Below are 17,741 nucleotides of genomic sequence, written 5' to 3'. Positions count from 1 at the left end.
TTCCTAGAGTTCTGTGCACCGCAAGTGACGTGGCAGACATGCATTGGACAAGAATTTCGCTCGTCTTTGAAATGATTACCACTAATATTCCATCTGACCATTGGTCCCCCAAAAAATGATATTGGTGCCCATACTTTTCTGGTTCTGGTCTGGACAGGGTTTGATCGAACTGGTACTGTTCTGGCTTTTTGACTGGTTCTGGAACTGGTTATACATGGAAAAGACCTAAAATAGCTGATTCTGGATTTTCCTGGTCTTCAGCTCCCATACCATCAATGCCCGTTTCCCTAGCTTCTGAAGAATAGAGCTTGATTTTAGCTCCATCATATACCCCTGGCAACAATAATCCAAACAGATCTTTCAGCCTTACCGTGCCATTTGAGAACACCCAATCAACTTCAAATGGCCGTGCCCAGGCTATCTTTAAATTCGGTTTCTTAGGACCCAATTTAGACTGATATAGGAGAACCAGATCACCTTTCTGAAACTCCCTGACCTTAATTCTTCGATCATGCCAATGTTTCCTTCTCTTCTGAACAATTTCTTGTTCCAGCATAGCCCTCTGTCTCAGTTCATCTAACTGGGTGAGCTCCTTCAGTCGCTTCTTAAGATTGTGATTAAAATCTAAACCATACTCTACGGCCATTCTGAGACTTGGTATAACAAATTCCATAGGGACAAGAGCTTCAACGCCATACACCATTATGAATGGTGTTAACCCCATAGTGACCTTATGCCCATAGAGCAGTCTAAAGCTTCAAGTCTCATTGTTCTGGCTTTTTTTGCACAATCATGGTGAGGATAGTCTTAATGGTCTTGTTGCTGCTTTCGGCATGCCCATTGCATCTAGGATAATATGGTGTGGATTTCCGATGCTTGACTAAAAGCATATCCATGAGGATATCCATAGTGTCATTTATGAAATGTGCCCCTTGGTCTGACACAATCTCTACAGGACATCCATAGTGGCAGACAATATTCTCAAATAAAAACCTTATAGTGGATTTTGTTGTGTTGTTAGGAAGAGCCTTAGCTTCTACCCACTTGGTTACATAGCAGGCATCCATAAATATATACCTATTCTTCTTGGGAGTAACCTTCTTGAATGGTCCCATAAAATCCAGACCCCATTTCATGAAAACACCCAGTGGATGAATTGGTGTTAAGGGAGTCATGTCTGCTGCTGTGGGTTTACTCATTCTTTGGTATATGTCATAGGTTTTGCAAAAACTTCTGACATCAAATATCAGATATCAAGTTTTGCCACCACAAACCAGCCTGCAGAATCTTCTTGAAAGTAATATCAATAGAAAAAGTGTCCACCAGATCCCCATTATGTGCCTCTAAAATAACTTGCCTTCTACCTTCCATAGGCACACATCGACCAAGAATCCCATAGACACCCAATCTGTAGAGTGAGCCACCAATAATGGTAAACTTTAAACTTTTAATAACCAGAGCCTTCTTCTGGTTCTGCTTCCAGTCATCTGAGAAGCCACCCTAAGAAAGAAATTGATATACTTTATATAATATAGGATCAATTGATTGTGCCGCTTCCAGCTGAAATAATTGAACATCCACTGGTTCGTCTCTTAAAGACGCTTCAGAGTAGCCCTCCGTACTCCTAGAGAGGAAATCAGCGCCACAGTGGTTCTTGCCAGGTTTATGGAAAATTCAAAATTCAAATTCCATAAGGAACATCATCCACCGTATTAGCCTACCTTGAATAATGACTTTATTAATCAAGAATAATAGGGCTTGATGATCCACATAGAAATGAAACAATTTGCCTAGCAAATAATGCCGGAATTTTGTAGCACTAAAAACCATCCCTAAAGCCTCTCTTTCAGTGGTTGTATATCCTTGTTGTTAGAAAATAAGACTTAGCTAAATAGATTTTTGAGTAGATTACTTAATGGAGAGAGATAGAATTCACACACAAGAGATTATAGAGTAGAGAGAAAGAGAGAGTACACACGATATACGTGGTTCACCCAATGTGGGCTACGTCCACGAGAAAGCAGCCACTCAATGGCTTTAGCACTTCAAAAGAAGAAGTAGTTTACAAAGGGATTAAACCCTTGATAGAGCTCCCGCCTTGCTTCACTCTCACCACCTCACACTCACCTTGTTGCATCAACTTCACACTATGAAATGTGTGTAGAAATGGCCTCCTTTTATAGGCCAAAAGGGCTGCCCTCTCTAATGAGAGACAGCCATGTGTAGCCGCCCTTGTGCGAATAAGTCCAAATCGGACCCTCCAATCCGCCCATGTGTGGCCGCCCTTGAGAAGACAAGTCCGCTTTTGAATTCGGCCACCGGCCATCTGCCATTGACTTCCGACCACAGGCCACCGGCCATTGACTTCCGACCACCGGCCACCGGCCATTGACTACCGGCCACCGGCCAACCGACCGGTTGTTTTCCGACCACTTTCCGTCCGCCGTACGGCCATAATATTCCGGCGAAAAGGAATATTCCGGTGAAAAAAAGTCTCGGGGGCCTCTAAAGTTGCCCCTGATTCTTGTCCATGAAAATTTTGGTTTCCTGTGAGTGATTTTCCTTCACGCACGATGGCTTCTCCTCATAATGGGGGCCTTACAAATGTGCGCTTTTACCACAGAAAATTACAAGGGTAAATCAGGCTCCATACTTAATAATCTCCCACTTGGAGACTGATCTCCAAACCAAACCTGTGACTGCTTTCCATTCTGGCTTCTTATCCTTGAATGCCGATTGAAGATGAGCAAAAGCTCAACTTCTCCTTGTTGACCACCTTTGTAAACATGTCTGCAGGATTTTCACTTGTATGCACCTTTCCTAGCTTTAGCTGTCCCTCTTCCAAAAGAGTGCGTATGAAGTGATATCTCACCGCAATGTGCTTTGTCCTTGAATGAAAGCCTGAGTTCTTCGCAAGATGGATAGCGCTTTGGCTATCACTGTACAAGACACAATTGTCTTGTTTGAATCCAAGCTCTTCTAAGAATCTGTGAAGCCACAGAATTTCTTTGCTTGCCTACGTCATTGCTACATACTCTGCTTCCGTGGTAGAAAGTGAAACCACTTTCTGCAGAATTGAAGCCCAACTTACTTCTGTGCCTCCAACCGTGAACACATAGCCAGTAGTGCTCCTTCGAGTATCTTTGTCACCTGCCATATCTGCATCAGCATACCCTTCTAGAAAAATATCAGTTTCTCCAAAATACAAAGCATTTGTTGTTGTCCCTTTTAGATACCAAAGTATCCACTTCACAGCTTGCCAATGCTCTTTACCTGGGTTGTCCATGAACCTACTCACAACTCCCACTGCATGTGCAATGTCTGGCCTTGTCTAGACCATAGCATACATTAGAGAACCTACCGCTGCAGCATATGGAACTTTAGACATATAGGCTATCTTCTCTTGTGTCTTCAGACACATATCCTTCGTTAGTTTTAAATGACCAGCCAAAGGTGTAGAAACTGGTTTTGCATTTTGCATTGAAAACCTTTCGAGTACCTTCTTGATGTAATCTTCTTGAGATAGCTTTATTGTCTTCTTCGTCCTGTCCCTTGATATTTTCATACCAAGTATCCTCTTTGCAGCACCTAAATCTTTCATTGAAAAAGATTTGGACAGCTCCTCTTTTAGGTCTTTGATGTCCTGCATGTTAGCACTTGCAATCAACATGTCATCAACATACAACATTAGGATGATGAATTTCCCATCTCCCAAATTCTTCGTGTAGACGCAGTGATCCGAGTTGCATCTTGTGAATCCATGATCCAACATCCATCGATCAAACTTCAAGTACCATTGTCTTGATGCTTGCTTTAAACCATACAAGCTCTTCTTTAATGTGCAAACCATTTTCTCCTTACCTTTTAATTCATACCCCTTTGGTTGAAGCATGTAGATTTCCTCCTCTAAGTCACCGTGAGGGAATGCCGTATTTACATCCATTTGCTCGAGATTTAGATCATGAGCAGCCACAAGGCTTAAGACAAGCCTAATTGAGTTCATTTTTACAACAGGAGAAAATATTTCATTGAAGTCAATACCTTTCTTTTGAGAAAAACCTTTTACCATGAGCCTAGACTTGTACCTTTTCTTCCCACCTTCTTCTTCCTTTAGCTTGTACACCCATTTGTTTTGAAGTGCCCGCTTACCTTTAGGCAACTCAACCAACTCCCATGTTTGGTTGCGATGTAGTGAGTCCATCTCCACTTTCATGCTCTTCGCCCATTCTTCTTTGGATTCATGTTGCATAGCTTCTTCATATGATTCCGGCTCTCCAGAATCTGAGATCAAGAGATGGTTGAAGGAAGGAACAAACCTTTCTGGAGGTCTACTTGCTCTTGCAGATCTTCGGGGAATAGGTTGAGGCTCCTCATTTGGTTGACGTTGTTGCACATTGTCACCGTTTCAGTCCTAGAGTCTTCACCGTCCTCAAGCTCCATGTACTCTTCACCTGTTTCTTTTGTTTGTTTTCTTTCCAAGTAATCTTTGTACATATTTTGTTCGTTAAAAATTACATCCCTACTCCTTAAGATTTTACCATCTTCAGGATTCCATAGGCGATACCCAAAGTCTCCTTCTCCATAGCCAATGAAGAAACACTTTTTGGACTTTGCATCTAACTTTGATCTTAGGCTTCTATCTATGTGCATGAAAGCCTCACACCCAAACACTTTGAGAAATGCATAATTCATCGGTTTACTTGTCCATGCCTCTTCTGGAACTCCCCCATCCAATGCCGTTGAGGGTGACCGATTGATTAAGTACACAGACGTACTTACAGCTTCCGCCCAAAGCTCAAGCGGTAGGACTGCATGTAGCCGCATGCTTCGTGCTCGTTCCATGATTGTCATGTTCATCCTTTCCAAAATCCCATTTTGTTGAGGTGTCCTTGGGGTTGTCCTTTGCCTCCGAATGCCATTGCTAGCACAAAAGCTTTCAAAAGCTTGGCTGCAATATTCGCCTCCATTGTCGGATCTGAGGCATTTAACCTTGGTACCTGTTTCATTTTCCACAAAGGCTTTCCACCTTTGAAATATGGAAAATACATCAGATTTATTCTTCATGACATAAACCCATGTTTTTCTACTCGCATCGTCTATGAATGTTACATAGTACAATGAGCCACCAAGTGATGGTGTACTTGCAGGACCCCAAACATCAGAATAAACCAACTCAAGTTTTTTATTTTTTCTTTCATTTCCTGATTTTTGAAATTTTACCCTCTTTTGTTTACCATAAACACAATCTTCACAGAACTCTAAGTCCACTTCTTTCAAACCTGGTAGAAGCTTCTTTGTTTGAAGGATTTGCATTCCTTTGGCACTCATATGCCCAAGTCGGTAGTGCCACACCGCACTGTCAACTTCTGTAGTTGTTGCACAAGCTGAAGGTTGCGTGCTAACAGTACACAAGTAAACTGTACCGACTTTTTCTCCCTTGGCAACCACCAAAGATCCCTTTGAAATCTTCCACCGTTTGTTTCCGAATGCAATGTTGTGACCTTCATCGTCCAATTGTCCTGTAGAGATCAAATTTTTGCGAAGAGAAGGAACATGCCTAACATCTTTAAGCTTCCATTCATTTCCGTTAGCAGTTTTGACAGAAATTGTACCTTTGCCGACAATCTCACAAGCTTCATCATCTCCCAAGTATACATACCCAAAATTACCTTTGGTGTAGTCTTGTAAATGTTGCTTGTGTGGTGTCGCATGGAATGAAGCCCCGTAATCTACTATCCAGGAATTAGACACATTGTCTAATGAGAGAATTAGAGCATCTTGCTCTACTTTACCTGCCACATTGGCCTCCGATGTTGGCTTGTTGTCTTGAGACTCTGTCTCCTTCTTCTTCTTGGACCAGCAATCCTTCTTGACGTGGCCCTTCTTGCCACAGTTCCAACATTCAAGAACTGACTTTGTGCGTGACTTGCTCCGCCTTGAGCAATCACGACCCTTTTGGTTTTTGAACCTCTCCTTAAGCCTTCCTCTTGTTTCCACTGATAGTGCAGCACTTGATGATTCTCCTGTGCTTCTCCTTCGCATTTCCTCGCTTAGGAGAACACCCATAACATCATCAAACTTAAGAGTATTTGTGCCAGAGATAGAATTACTTACAGCCATCACAAGGCTATCCCAACTATCCGGTAGAGATGATAGTATAAGGAGAGCTCGCACTTCGTCATCGAAATTGATTTTCACTGATCGAAGTTGACTTATGTTTGTGTTAAAGTCATTTAGGCGTTCTACAACTGAGCCATTCTCTGCCATCTTTAGATTGAACAAGCGCTTCATAAGAAATACCTTATTGGATGCCGATGGTTTCTCGTAGAAGTCGTCAAGTGACTTCATCAAGTCCTCCGTGGTCTTCATCTCCGAAACATTGAAGGCCACCGTTGACACCAAGGTTAACCGGATTGTTCCCAGTGCCTTTCGAATGAAGGACAATCCATGCTTCATCTGCCATTGTTGCGGGCTTCTTCGCAAGACCGCCTAGTGGCAAATAGAGGTCCTTCTGGTAGAGATAGTCTTCAATCTGCATCTTCCAATGTTGGTAGTTTTTGCCGTTGAACTTCTCAATCCTGAGCTACCCTTTCTCCGCCATAACTCCCACTCAATTGAAGGAATCCTTTCCTTGAGATAATTTAGCTACGAGCAAACCTTGCTCTGATACCAGTTGTTAGAAAATAAGACTTAGCTAAATAGATTTTTGAGTAGATTACTTAATGGAGAGAGATAAATTTCACACACAAGAGATTATAGAGTAGAGAGAGAGAGAGAGTACACACGATATACGTGATTCACCCAATGTGGGCTACGTCCACGGGAAAGCAGCCACTCAATGGCTTTAGCACTTCAAAAGAAGAAGTAGTTTACAACGCCTTGCTTCACTCTCACCACCTCACACTCACCTTGTTGCCTCAACTTCACACTATGAAATGTGTGTAGAAATGGCCTCCTTTTATAGGCCAAAAGGGCTGCCCTCTCTAATGAGAGACAACCATGTGTAGCCGCCCTTGTGCGAATAAGTCCAAATCGGACCCTCCAATCCGCCCATGTGTGGCCGCCCTTGAGAAGACAAGTCCGCTTTTGAATTTGGCCACCGGCCATTGACTACCGGCCACCGGCCAACCGACCGGTTGTTTTCCGACCACTTTCCGGCTGCCGTCCGGCCATAATATTCCGGCGAAAAAAAGTCTCGGGGGCCTCTAAAGTTGCCCCTAATTCTTGTCTGTGAAAATTTTGGTTTCCGGTGAGTGATTTTCCTTCACGCACGATGGCTTCTCCTCATAATGGGGGCCTTACAAATGTGCGCTTTTACCACAGAAAATTACAAGGGTAAATCAGGCTCCATACTTAACACTTGTTCAGCCTGGCAAGTATCGCTCCCATCACCAGCCCTGAAGCATCCACATGTACATGGAAGATAACGTCCCAATTCGCTTGGCAAATAATTGGTTTACTGATGATGACACTCTTTAAGTTCTGAAAGCTTTCCTCACAATGAGCAGTCCAGTTGAACTTAATGGTTTTCTTTGTGAGTTCATACAGTGGTAATGCTTGAGAGGCAAACTTCCCCCAATCCTCAGGAGCGATTTGTAACTGGTTATAGCCACTATATCCATCCATAAAGTTGTACATCTCATATCTTGCAATCTCATCAAGTAACATATATGTGAAGGGTAATGGGAATGGGTCCTTGATGGTTTGAGCATTCAGTTTCCTATCATCTACACATACTCTCAGCTTTCCATTCTTCTTAGGCACAACCACAATAGGAAACAACCAATCACTACTGGCTACTTCAATAATGAACCCGGCTTTTAGAAGGTTGTTTTGACCTTCTTAGCATAATTCGGATTCATTCGATAGCGCTGCAATCGTACTGGCCTGGCATTGGGTTTCATTGGTATTCGATGTTGACAGACCTCTTGATCGACTCCTTTGTGATCAGTATGTTCCCATGCAAACACATCTTTATAGTGTTAGAACATATGTCATGCCTTCTTTTTCAGTGTAGGATTCAGATGTTTACTAACCTTGATCATTCTAGGGTTTTCTTCAGACCCTAAATTCCATTCCTCTATCTCCTGATCATCTGGAAGCAACCAGTTAGGCCCTTTTTGTTTTTCAGCTTCATCTTTGTTTATTAATACTGCACTGAGATCCATCTCTATTAATGGAAAAATATTCATAGCTGCCAACATTCTCTCGATTTTCTTCACCTTGTACTTCTGGCAGAGCTCTTTGGGTCTCAGTTCTTTTCTCCAACTTCTGGTGTTATTCGTCTGAATCTAGATTTTGCTACCGGCCCCTTGTATTGTCAAAGTCTAATTAGCATAGTCATGAACAGCATGTGTCATTCGCAGCCATGGGCATCCCAGTAGCATCCCATACGCTCCTTGCACATCCAATACTAGGAAACTGGCTTTGAACTTTTCTTTGCATACTCGTATCTACATATTCTCTACCATTTCAGTTGCCTGCACCACTCAATGATCCGGCATTCAAACTTTGAAAGGTGCTGGTTTCAGGTTAGTAATTCCCATCCTTTGCTGAAGATGTACTTCCCAAATATTTACCCCTGCTTCTCCATCTAGTATGACACTTGAGAGTGGCTCCCACTGATTCCGCACTTTGTAGTCCACCTGAATCACCGGAACTTCATCATCTCTGACAGTTGTCAAGTCGATTGATTTGGCCTCCGCCTCAGCCTTCATTCACTGCCTGATGAATTTTGCTGCTTCAGGTGAAATTCTTCTAATATCCTCTAACTCCACAGTGAGTTTTTGAATTCTATCACAAATTTTGACATGAATTTTTTCTTTCTCATGATCAGATTTGTCGTCAGAACTTGAAGAACTGGTAGTATCTTCACAATACCATTCCTTTGGTTCAGTGCTTCCAGCTCCTTTAGCAGTTCCCAACTCTTCCATCAACCCTTGTACTGCAACCAACATGGTCTCAAGCATCCCAGGCTTTGACTGATTTGGTTGTGCTGTCTCAGACAAATGGGTAGGTATCTTATCAATGACCCGGACATCAGAACTCTCTGGTTGCTTTGGCAGCTTCTTGGCTAAATCCTCAGTGATTTTTGCCGCTAGTTCTCTTTGCTCCCGCCATTCATCAACCACCTTTTCTTTACCCTTGGCCTTCTATACCTCTCTCTGTTGAGCCCATTTTCTACTTTTAGGAGTGATTGGTTTTGCTGGACTTTCTGGAATTTCCTCAATCACCATCGCTTTACTTCATGTAACTGCTCGTACAGGAACCAGTTATGGAACCTTCGCCTCGGTATTCGCAACCCCAAGTGTTTCTGGACACTAAGCCGCGAAGTGCCAATACTTACCACATGTATAGCAATTCAGGCTTCGATTCTGAAAATTACCACGACCTCGGCCCCGACTGCTGGTACCCGCTTGGTATCTACTGCGCCTTGCACCAGTACCACTTACACCTTGTTTCTCTTCTTGAGAAGCACTGGTAGTTTCCACTCTTACTGGTTCAACATTGGTGCCACCACTGACAAATCTTTTCCCTTCTTAAAATGATGAATTCAAATACCACAGTTGTTCCATAGATGGCCATAGGCTTTGCAATAAGTGCATTGTGGACATTCGTTTGAAACATGGTCTTTAAATTTACACTTTGAACACCAGGTTTCCATTCTTCTTACCAGCTGGGCTCATTTCAGCAAGTTGTCGGGCCATCTCTTCAATCTTCCTAGACCAAGATCCTTTCTTAATCTTGTCTTTTCTTCTTTCATCTGAGCTACTTTCAGAGCTAGGGGAGGCTCTACTGGACTCAGAATCTTCAGTAGAAGTACTGCTACTACTGGACCTCCTCTTCTTATGACTCTTTTCCTTCTTAGCTTGCTCTTCTAGCTTTAGGGCCCGCTGCACCAAATCATTGAATTTCTTAGTTGGTGCCGGCACCTCCTATTCCCTAAGCTTCTTACTGCGAAAAACATTCAAAAACCATGCTCGCGGCCGCTTTTCGGATGGTGGTTTCTGCAGTTGTCTAGTTAGTTTCTTGATTTTCTCAACATAGCTTCTGACTGAAAATTTTCCCGGCCTTATCATATCCAGCTGACAGAGTATATCCTCATCCCCTCTGTTGTTTGAATATTCCAGTCAGAAAGCTTTAAGCAGTTTATTATATGATCTGAGTTGACAAGCCGGGTAATGGTAGTACCATTTCCTTGCTGCCTCCTTTAATGTTTGCGGAAAGTAGTCACCCCAATCATCTTCATCAATATTTTTTAACTCAGCATACTGCTCAAAGGCTTGGATATGAACATCCGGGTCATCCTTCTTTCTCCCTTTGAACATGGGAAAAGAAATTTTCAATGAAGATGTGTAATCATGTCTATCACCCTCATTTCTTCCCCTTCTCACCTTGGAATCCTGACTCCTTTTGGAAGCTAATGGTCTGTGTCTGCATCCCAATAAATTTCTACCTCTGTCTCAGTTGTCGTTTCCTCCCTAGCTTTTCTACTGAAAGTATGATGACTTCCTTTGGCTCCTTTGTCTCCCTGTGTGGTCCGAGAACTCTTGGCCTTGCGTTCCTCCCATTCAGCCCTGCGTCTTCTCGACTGACTAGAATGCTGAGAGTCTTGTGCCTCATCAGCATGACTGTGCTCCTCCTAAGCCTCAGTGTCAGTTACTTGTTCATCCTTGGGATCAAAGTCTCTTTTTGACTCCTCAGGAATAGGGTCAACACGATAGGATGGTTCCCGGCCACAACTGGGTTTGGGTGTCATTACTGCAGCTGAAACTCAACTAGGAGAGGAGTCTGCTGGTCAACGAGAAACAGCTCTAGCCACCGTGATTGCCAAAATGGAATTGGAGCTGATCTCTTTAGATAGCATATTCCAGTGTTAGAGTTTACAGATACTGGTGATTCATTAGTTCAATCAGTAGAACTGGAGGAAAAGATAGAAACTGAGCTAGAACAGTTACATGAACTGGAATACATCTGCTAAGAAATAGACAAGCTGAATGACTGGAATAAGTGTTCAGATTTAGTTCAGATTCAGCAGGAATGGATACAAAACATATCTGGCTGAAGTATACTCGACTACTGTATTAGGAATTACAGAGTAAGAGTACAAGTTGCGATAATGTAGCTTAGGAACGGCTTCAGGACTACAACCACACACTAAGAGTAGGAAGTCAAAAGATAAAACAGCCCAAAAGTACAGCCCACAATTGCCAACCCGATTACAATGTAATGGTCCTATTTATAGCCTCTTGGAGTTACTGTGGTAACCGTCATGGTAATTACTGACTGATCCGCTGCTCCGCTTTCCAGGAGCTGGTTCCCACCTAGTGAAATTGCCTCCACCATTGAGACTGCCTCCACCATCTACAGTCCTCAATTGAACCGCCTATCCAAGATTAATTTATTACAACATGAGAAAATATTTCATTGAAGTCAATACCTTTCTTCTGAGAAAACTCTTTTACCACAAGCCTAGACTTGTACCTTTTCTTCCCACCTTCTTCTTCCTTCAACTTATACACCCATTTGTTCTGAAGTGCCCGCTTACCTTTAAGAAACTCAACCAACTCCCATGTTTGGTTGCGATGTAATGAGTCCATCTCCACTTGCATGATCTTTATCCATTCTTCTATGATTCCGGCTCTCCAGAATTTGAGATCAAGAGATGGTTGAAGGAAGGAATAAACCTTTTTGGAGGTCTACTTGCTCTTGTAGATCTTTGGGGAATAGGTTGAGGCTCCTCATTTGGTTGACGTTTTTGTATGTTGTCACCATTTGCACTCCTTGAGTCTTCACCGTCCTCAAGCTCCATGTACTCATCATGTGTTTCTCTTGTTTGTTTTCTTTCCAAGTAATCTTTGTACATATTTTTTTCATTAAAAATTACATCCCTACTTCTAAATATTTTACCATCTTCAAGATTCTGTAGGCGATACCCAAAGTCACCTTCTTCATAGCCAATAAAAAAACACTTTTGACTTTGCATCTAGCTTTGATGTTAGGCTTCTATCTATGTGCATGAAAACCTCACACCCAAACACTTTGAGAAATGAATAATTCACCGGTTTACCTATCAATGCCTCCTCTAGAACTCTCCTATCCAATGCCGTTGAGGGTGACCGGTTGATCAAATACATAGACGTGCTTACTGCTTCTGCCCAAAGCTCAAGCGGTAAGCCTGCATGTAGCGGCATGCTTTGTGCTCGCCTTATGATTGTTCTGTTCATCCTTTCCAAAATCCCATTTTGTTAGGATGTCCTTGGGGTTGTCCTTTGCCTCCAAATTCCATTGCTAGCACAAAAGCTTTCAAAAGATTGGCTGCAGTATTCACCTCCATTGTCGAATCTAAGGCATTTAACCTTGGTACCTGGTTCATTCTCCACAAAGGCTTTCCACCTTTGAAATATGGAAAATACATCGTATTTATTCTTCATTACATAAATCCATGTTTTCCTAGTCGCATCATCTATGAACGTTGTATAGTACAATGAGCCACCAAGTGATGGTGTATTTGCAGGACCCCAAACATCAAAATGAACCAACTCAAGTTTTTAATTTTTTCTTTTATTTCTTGATTTGTGAAATTTTACCCTCTTTTGTTTACCATAAACACAATCTTCATAGAACACTTAGTCCAATTCTTTCAAAACTGGAGAAGCTTCTTTGTTTAAAGGATTTGCATTCCTTTGGCACTCATATCCCAAGCCGGTAGTGCCACACCGCATTGTGGACTTCTGTAGTTGCCGCACAAGCCAAAGATTGAAAGTTGACAGTACACAAGTAAAGTGTACCAACCTTTTCTCCTTTGGAAAACTCGAAAGATCCCTTTGAGACCTTCCATCGTTTGTTTTCGAGTGCAATGTTGTGACCTTCATTGTCCAATTGTCCTGTAGATATCAAATTCTTGCAAAGAGAAGGAACATGCCTAACATCTTTAAGCTTCCATTCATTTCCGTTAGGCAATTTTGACACGAATTTGTACCTTTGCCAACAATTTCACAAGCTTCATCATCTCCCAAGTATACATACCCAAAATTACCTTTGGTGTAATCTTGGAAATGTTGCTTGTGTGGTGTCACATGGAAGCCTCGGAATCTACTATCCAAGAATTAGACACATTGTCTAATGAGAGAATTAGAGCATCTTGCTCAACTTTACCTACCACGTTGACCTCCGATGTTGGCTTGTTGTCTGGAGACTCCGACTCCTTCTTCTTGGACCAGCAATCCTTCTTGACGTGGCCCTTCTTGTTGCAGTTCCAACATTCAAGAACTGAATTTGTGCGTGACTTGCTCCATCTTGACCGATCATGACCCTTTTGGTTTTTGAACCTCTCCTTAGGCCTTCCTCTTATTTCCACTGATAGCACACCACTTGATGATTCTCCTGTGCTTCTCCTTCGCATTTCCTCGCTTGGGAGAACACCCACAACATCATCAAACTTAAGAGTATTTGTGCTAGAGATAGAGTTACTTATAGCCATCACAAGGTTGTCCCAACTATCTGGTAGAGACGATAGTATAAGAAGAGCTCGCACTTCGTCATCAAAATTGATTTTCACCGATCAAAGTTGACTTATATTGGTGTTAAAGTCATTTAGGTGTTCTGTAATTGAACCATTCTCTGTCATCTTTAGCTTGAACTTTACCGAGCGTGTAACACACACACACACACACAGAGGGGGGGGGGGATAAATTTTTGCACTTATTTTGAAGTCAAGAGGAGACTAAAAGAGATCTTAGCAGTGAGCACGAATTACCATCATTTATTGACAACAAACATATTCCAACATTTAGTTTCATCAATTACAAAATAGGATACTTTAACATGAATCACACTTATCATTGATGAAAGCATGTCTTCTTAGTGGCTTGTCGAGAGTACAAACATTGTACTGTGGATCCCGCACCATCATTCTAGCCTTCGCTTCAATGTACACTGGTAAGACACTTTAATGAAACAAAAATTAACACATCAAATTAAATCAACCGATCTCAATGGTGCAAATAAAGTTAGAAAAAACACTCAAAATCGCTTCAATAGCTAGCTAAGTGCTCTCATATATCACAATGAACGTACAATGCTTGCAACAATGCTAAAGAAAGGGTAACAATTTTGTCAATTTTGTTGATGGCGGGAAGAATGGGTAGGGTATCAATAGGCGGGTTCAAGGCTACGGATGGGGCAAAGGCAAAGGAGGAGGAGTTTGCCGAGAGGGAGCCGAAGGTGGTCGGGAAAGTGGGGGGTGGGCTTGAGAGAACACCGCTTTGGTTAGACTTGGAGAAGGCACTATTGCGCGATATAAAAGCCGCATTGGCGGTGCCAAAGGCTTTGGAAGAGGGGAGGGAGAGTTGATCAAGGTCTTCGAGGGGTAGGTTGGCCGTGAGGCCTCGTAGCTCCTCCAGGCCAAAAAAGAGACTTCTTGGAGGAGGTTAGGGTAGAGAAGGCGGGTATGCCGGGGGCGTGTTGGACACAAGAGGACAGGTTGACGAGGGTCACCGCCGAGGTGAATCCCGGGAGAGAAACGGCCCCATTGGGAGGGCACAAGGATGTGCGGTTGCTCACGGGGAAAAGGGTTGAAGGAGAGGTTGTAGTGGCGGCGGATTGCAAGAAAAGGGAACTCAGCCCGCTGCTGGCGAATAGAGGACCAACAAAAGGGGTGGTTAGGGCAGCCTCATTTGCCATCGTATGCTTGGATGGGTCGTTGGGAGAAGCCATGGCCCCCGCAATTTCCATTGCCGAGGGTTGGAAGTTGTCGGTCGTCGAAGAAGACATGGGAAGGGAACCCAATGTATGAGCCACACCTAATCCGTGAAAAGGCAATACCCTGTGTATAAATAACACCGGGGTGTTTCAGAGCCGCATTCTATCCACCACTGATTTAAGAGTCTCCGGTTGCTTGACTTGGTGGAGTGGTTGTCGTAGTTGTAGGCGAGAGGCGGGCACTGTTGCTGCGGTGACATCCTCTGCTTAGGAGAATATGAAGAAGCCGCCTAGCCGAGCCTCCAAATACTCGCAGTAGCTGTCTGGCCGCGTTTCAGAGTCGCCATGGTGCTTCAGAGCCGTGTCGCTAAAGGCCGTCGGGTATGAAGGCACCACCTTGTCTCCTGCACCTTGTCTCCCGGTGCCCTGCAGCTCCGTGGCTTCGTGCTAAGAGCTGAATCAGTCAGCGTCAGTAGGGCCTGGCCGGTTCCAGATGTAAAAACCAAGGGGATGTCGCAGGGGTGTGTTGCCGGTATAATCTTCTTGGAGCAGAAAGCAGCGGGCTGGGAGGTGTTCCTTGGAGATGAAAATTGCGGGCTGGGGGGTGTTCTACACAGGGAGGTGTCACTCACAGTAGTGAAAATAGAGCTATTAGTGATGGAAAGCTAGGTGCAATGGGAACAAGGACGCAAGCGGCAACCAGTGTCATAGTAGGCCATTGCAACTTACGCGCAAGTGTTCTGTGTGTGCAGCATGCTTCGTGGGATGTGCTTGTAGAATGTAATGCAGAGAGGTAGTGGGTGCAGTGAAGAATAACCGCCGAGAGCTCGGGGCTCGCAAGGGAAAGAAAAGCAGAGGTCGCGTTGAGCTGGAAAGAGTTGGGGCAAAAGCAGAGGCACAAAAGTCTACCAGGTACCGCCGCGCGCCTGCTATACGAAAAGAGAGAGACCCATCAAAGTAAATGAAAGTTCACTTAGAAGTAAAGGGCGAGTTCCCATGTGTACCGGCAGGGCAGGTAGTGAGGGGAATGTGAGCTTCCAAGGGAAGGGAAGAGGAAGGTAATGATGGGGGATTGGCAAACTTAGGCTGCGTTGTACATCAGAGAATGTTAAACATTCTTGAAAATCTTTATGAAAGCCAAGGAAAAAACTTGACTAGCTAAAAAACTAAGCGAGCGATACGTTAACTTTGCCAAATTAAGAAAGGTGAGAGAGAGGAGAGAGAAGAAATTCTCTAGAGTGTAGACAAGGGGGGAAGGGGGAGGAGATCTTGCAAAAATAGGTCAAACACCAAATGCGTTTCGCAATTAGCTCTTCAGTGGTGTCAACCATACAAGAGGAGTAGGAGGGTTTAAATAGGTATCCACTTGAGAGAAGAGGGGTTCCCAAGGTAGGTATAGGGTTTAAAGAGGAGGAGGCCACTTTAATAGAGGGGAATTAGCTCTTTAAATGGGGTAGGAAAAGGAGGGAAAGAGGGAGGTTTAAAGAGTGTTAATTTGGGGGGTACAAAGAGAAAGGGACTTGGACCAAAAATTTATGGAGTAAGAGGAGGGTGGTATGGGGAGGACTATGACCAAAATTTATGGAGTAAGAGGAGGGTGGTATGGGGGGAACAATGACCAAAAGTATGGAGTAAGAGGAGGGTGGTATGGGGGGAACTATGACCAAAAATAAATGGAGGAAAAAGAAGGGTAGGGATAAGGGGTGGGGTGGGGGGGGGGGGGTTAGGAAAGTTTAAGGAATAGAGGGAAGGTAAGGAAAAGGGGGAGTGGGGTTCCTATTTGAGAGAAGATTTCCCAGATTAGGTGCATTAAGCCAACAAATGACCGGTTTGGAAATAGGGGGGAGTTCGGAGTTATTTACAAGAAGCTTAGAAAGAGGTTGGTTAATGGAGCGGGCTAGGTTGAGTTTGCGGGTGAAGGGTGAAAAGGGGAGTTTGACAATGGAAGGTGGGGCATTCACGCTTTCAAAAAAGGCACCGGGTATCCTTTGGTCCTTAGCCGATGGAATAAAAGGTTGCGAATGGAAATAAAGCCCTCAAGCGAGTTTTCCCTAATGATATACCTCTTGAGCTCTGATAAAGGCAATTTTCTGGTGGGTGGGGTGCCAAGATTGCCACAGGATGTAGTTGTAAAAGTTAAGAGGTTTTTGGTGGAAATGCGTGTCTAAAATCCTCTTAGAGGAAAAGGAGGGCCCTTTAAAAAAGTGTATGTCCAAGATAAAAGCTTCCTGCGAAGAGATGAAGGGAGTGATCTTTATATGCTCTTGGAGAGGATGTCCATACTCAAGGAGGTGTTTTTCTAGGATGGCGGGGGGGCCGTCCCACACCCCAAAAGCGTCGTCTATGAACCTCTTAAAGTATAGGAGAGAGGGGGAAGAGATAAGTTTCCCGCCTTCTTCCAAAGAGCAAAGAAAAAGACAAGCGTACACCACCGCAAAATTAGACCCCATAGTGGTTCCTTTGACCTGATGCCAAAATTTACCTTTAAAAGAGATGTAGTGATGGTTGAGAATGAGAGAGGCAAGGGAAAGAATGAAGTGGACTTTGGGATAGGGAAAGAAGCCAAGGATAGAGCTTTTCAGAGCGGTAAGCCCCTCCTGGATAGGAATGCTAGGGTACAAGGGTTCAACATCAAAGGTAAAGAGAGTGACATGTGGGGAGAAGGGGATAGAGGCTAAGTCTAAGATGAGAGAATGAGAGTCCTTGAGATAATGCTTTTTAGCTAAGAGAATGGGGAAAAGTTGCACATGTAGCCACTTCGAGGCATTTTCTAGGATATAACCCTTGTAGGAACAAATGGGGCGGCCTACAAGGACAGGTTTATGAATTTTAGGTAGAAGGAAGAAGGGACAAGGTTTGGGAGGGGCATGAGAAGAGGAGAGGATGAATGCTCTCTCTTTGGAAGGTAGGAGATGAAATTTCGTAACAATGGCAAAAAGAGTGGATTGCACAAAAGGCAAAGGAGGGGTAGAGATGGGAGAGTAGGTGAGAGGGTCTAAGATATGGCGTAATGTCTCTTTAGTGTACCAGGATTGTGA

General features: G+C 43.6%; 1 protein-coding gene across 1 annotated transcript; it reads right to left on the bottom strand.

The window, feature by feature from the left end:
* Positions 1-208: 208 nt before the first annotated feature.
* LOC147425419 (uncharacterized) lies at positions 209-724 on the bottom strand. The gene is made up of 2 exons (XM_086500058.1): positions 371-724; positions 209-307 (listed from the first exon to the last, which is right to left on the bottom strand). The coding sequence occupies exons 1-2, from the start codon at positions 722-724 to the stop codon at positions 209-211; spliced, it is 453 nt and encodes a 150-aa protein (XP_086356184.1).
* Between the last annotated feature and the right edge of the window lie 17,017 nt (positions 725-17,741).

Source organism: Adiantum capillus-veneris, chromosome 25 (genome assembly GCF_014529385.1).
Source record: "Adiantum capillus-veneris isolate H3 chromosome 25, ASM1452938v2, whole genome shotgun sequence".
Classification (NCBI taxonomy): domain Eukaryota; kingdom Viridiplantae; phylum Streptophyta; class Polypodiopsida; order Polypodiales; family Pteridaceae; genus Adiantum; species Adiantum capillus-veneris.
This window is presented reverse-complemented; position numbering and strand designations above follow the sequence as displayed.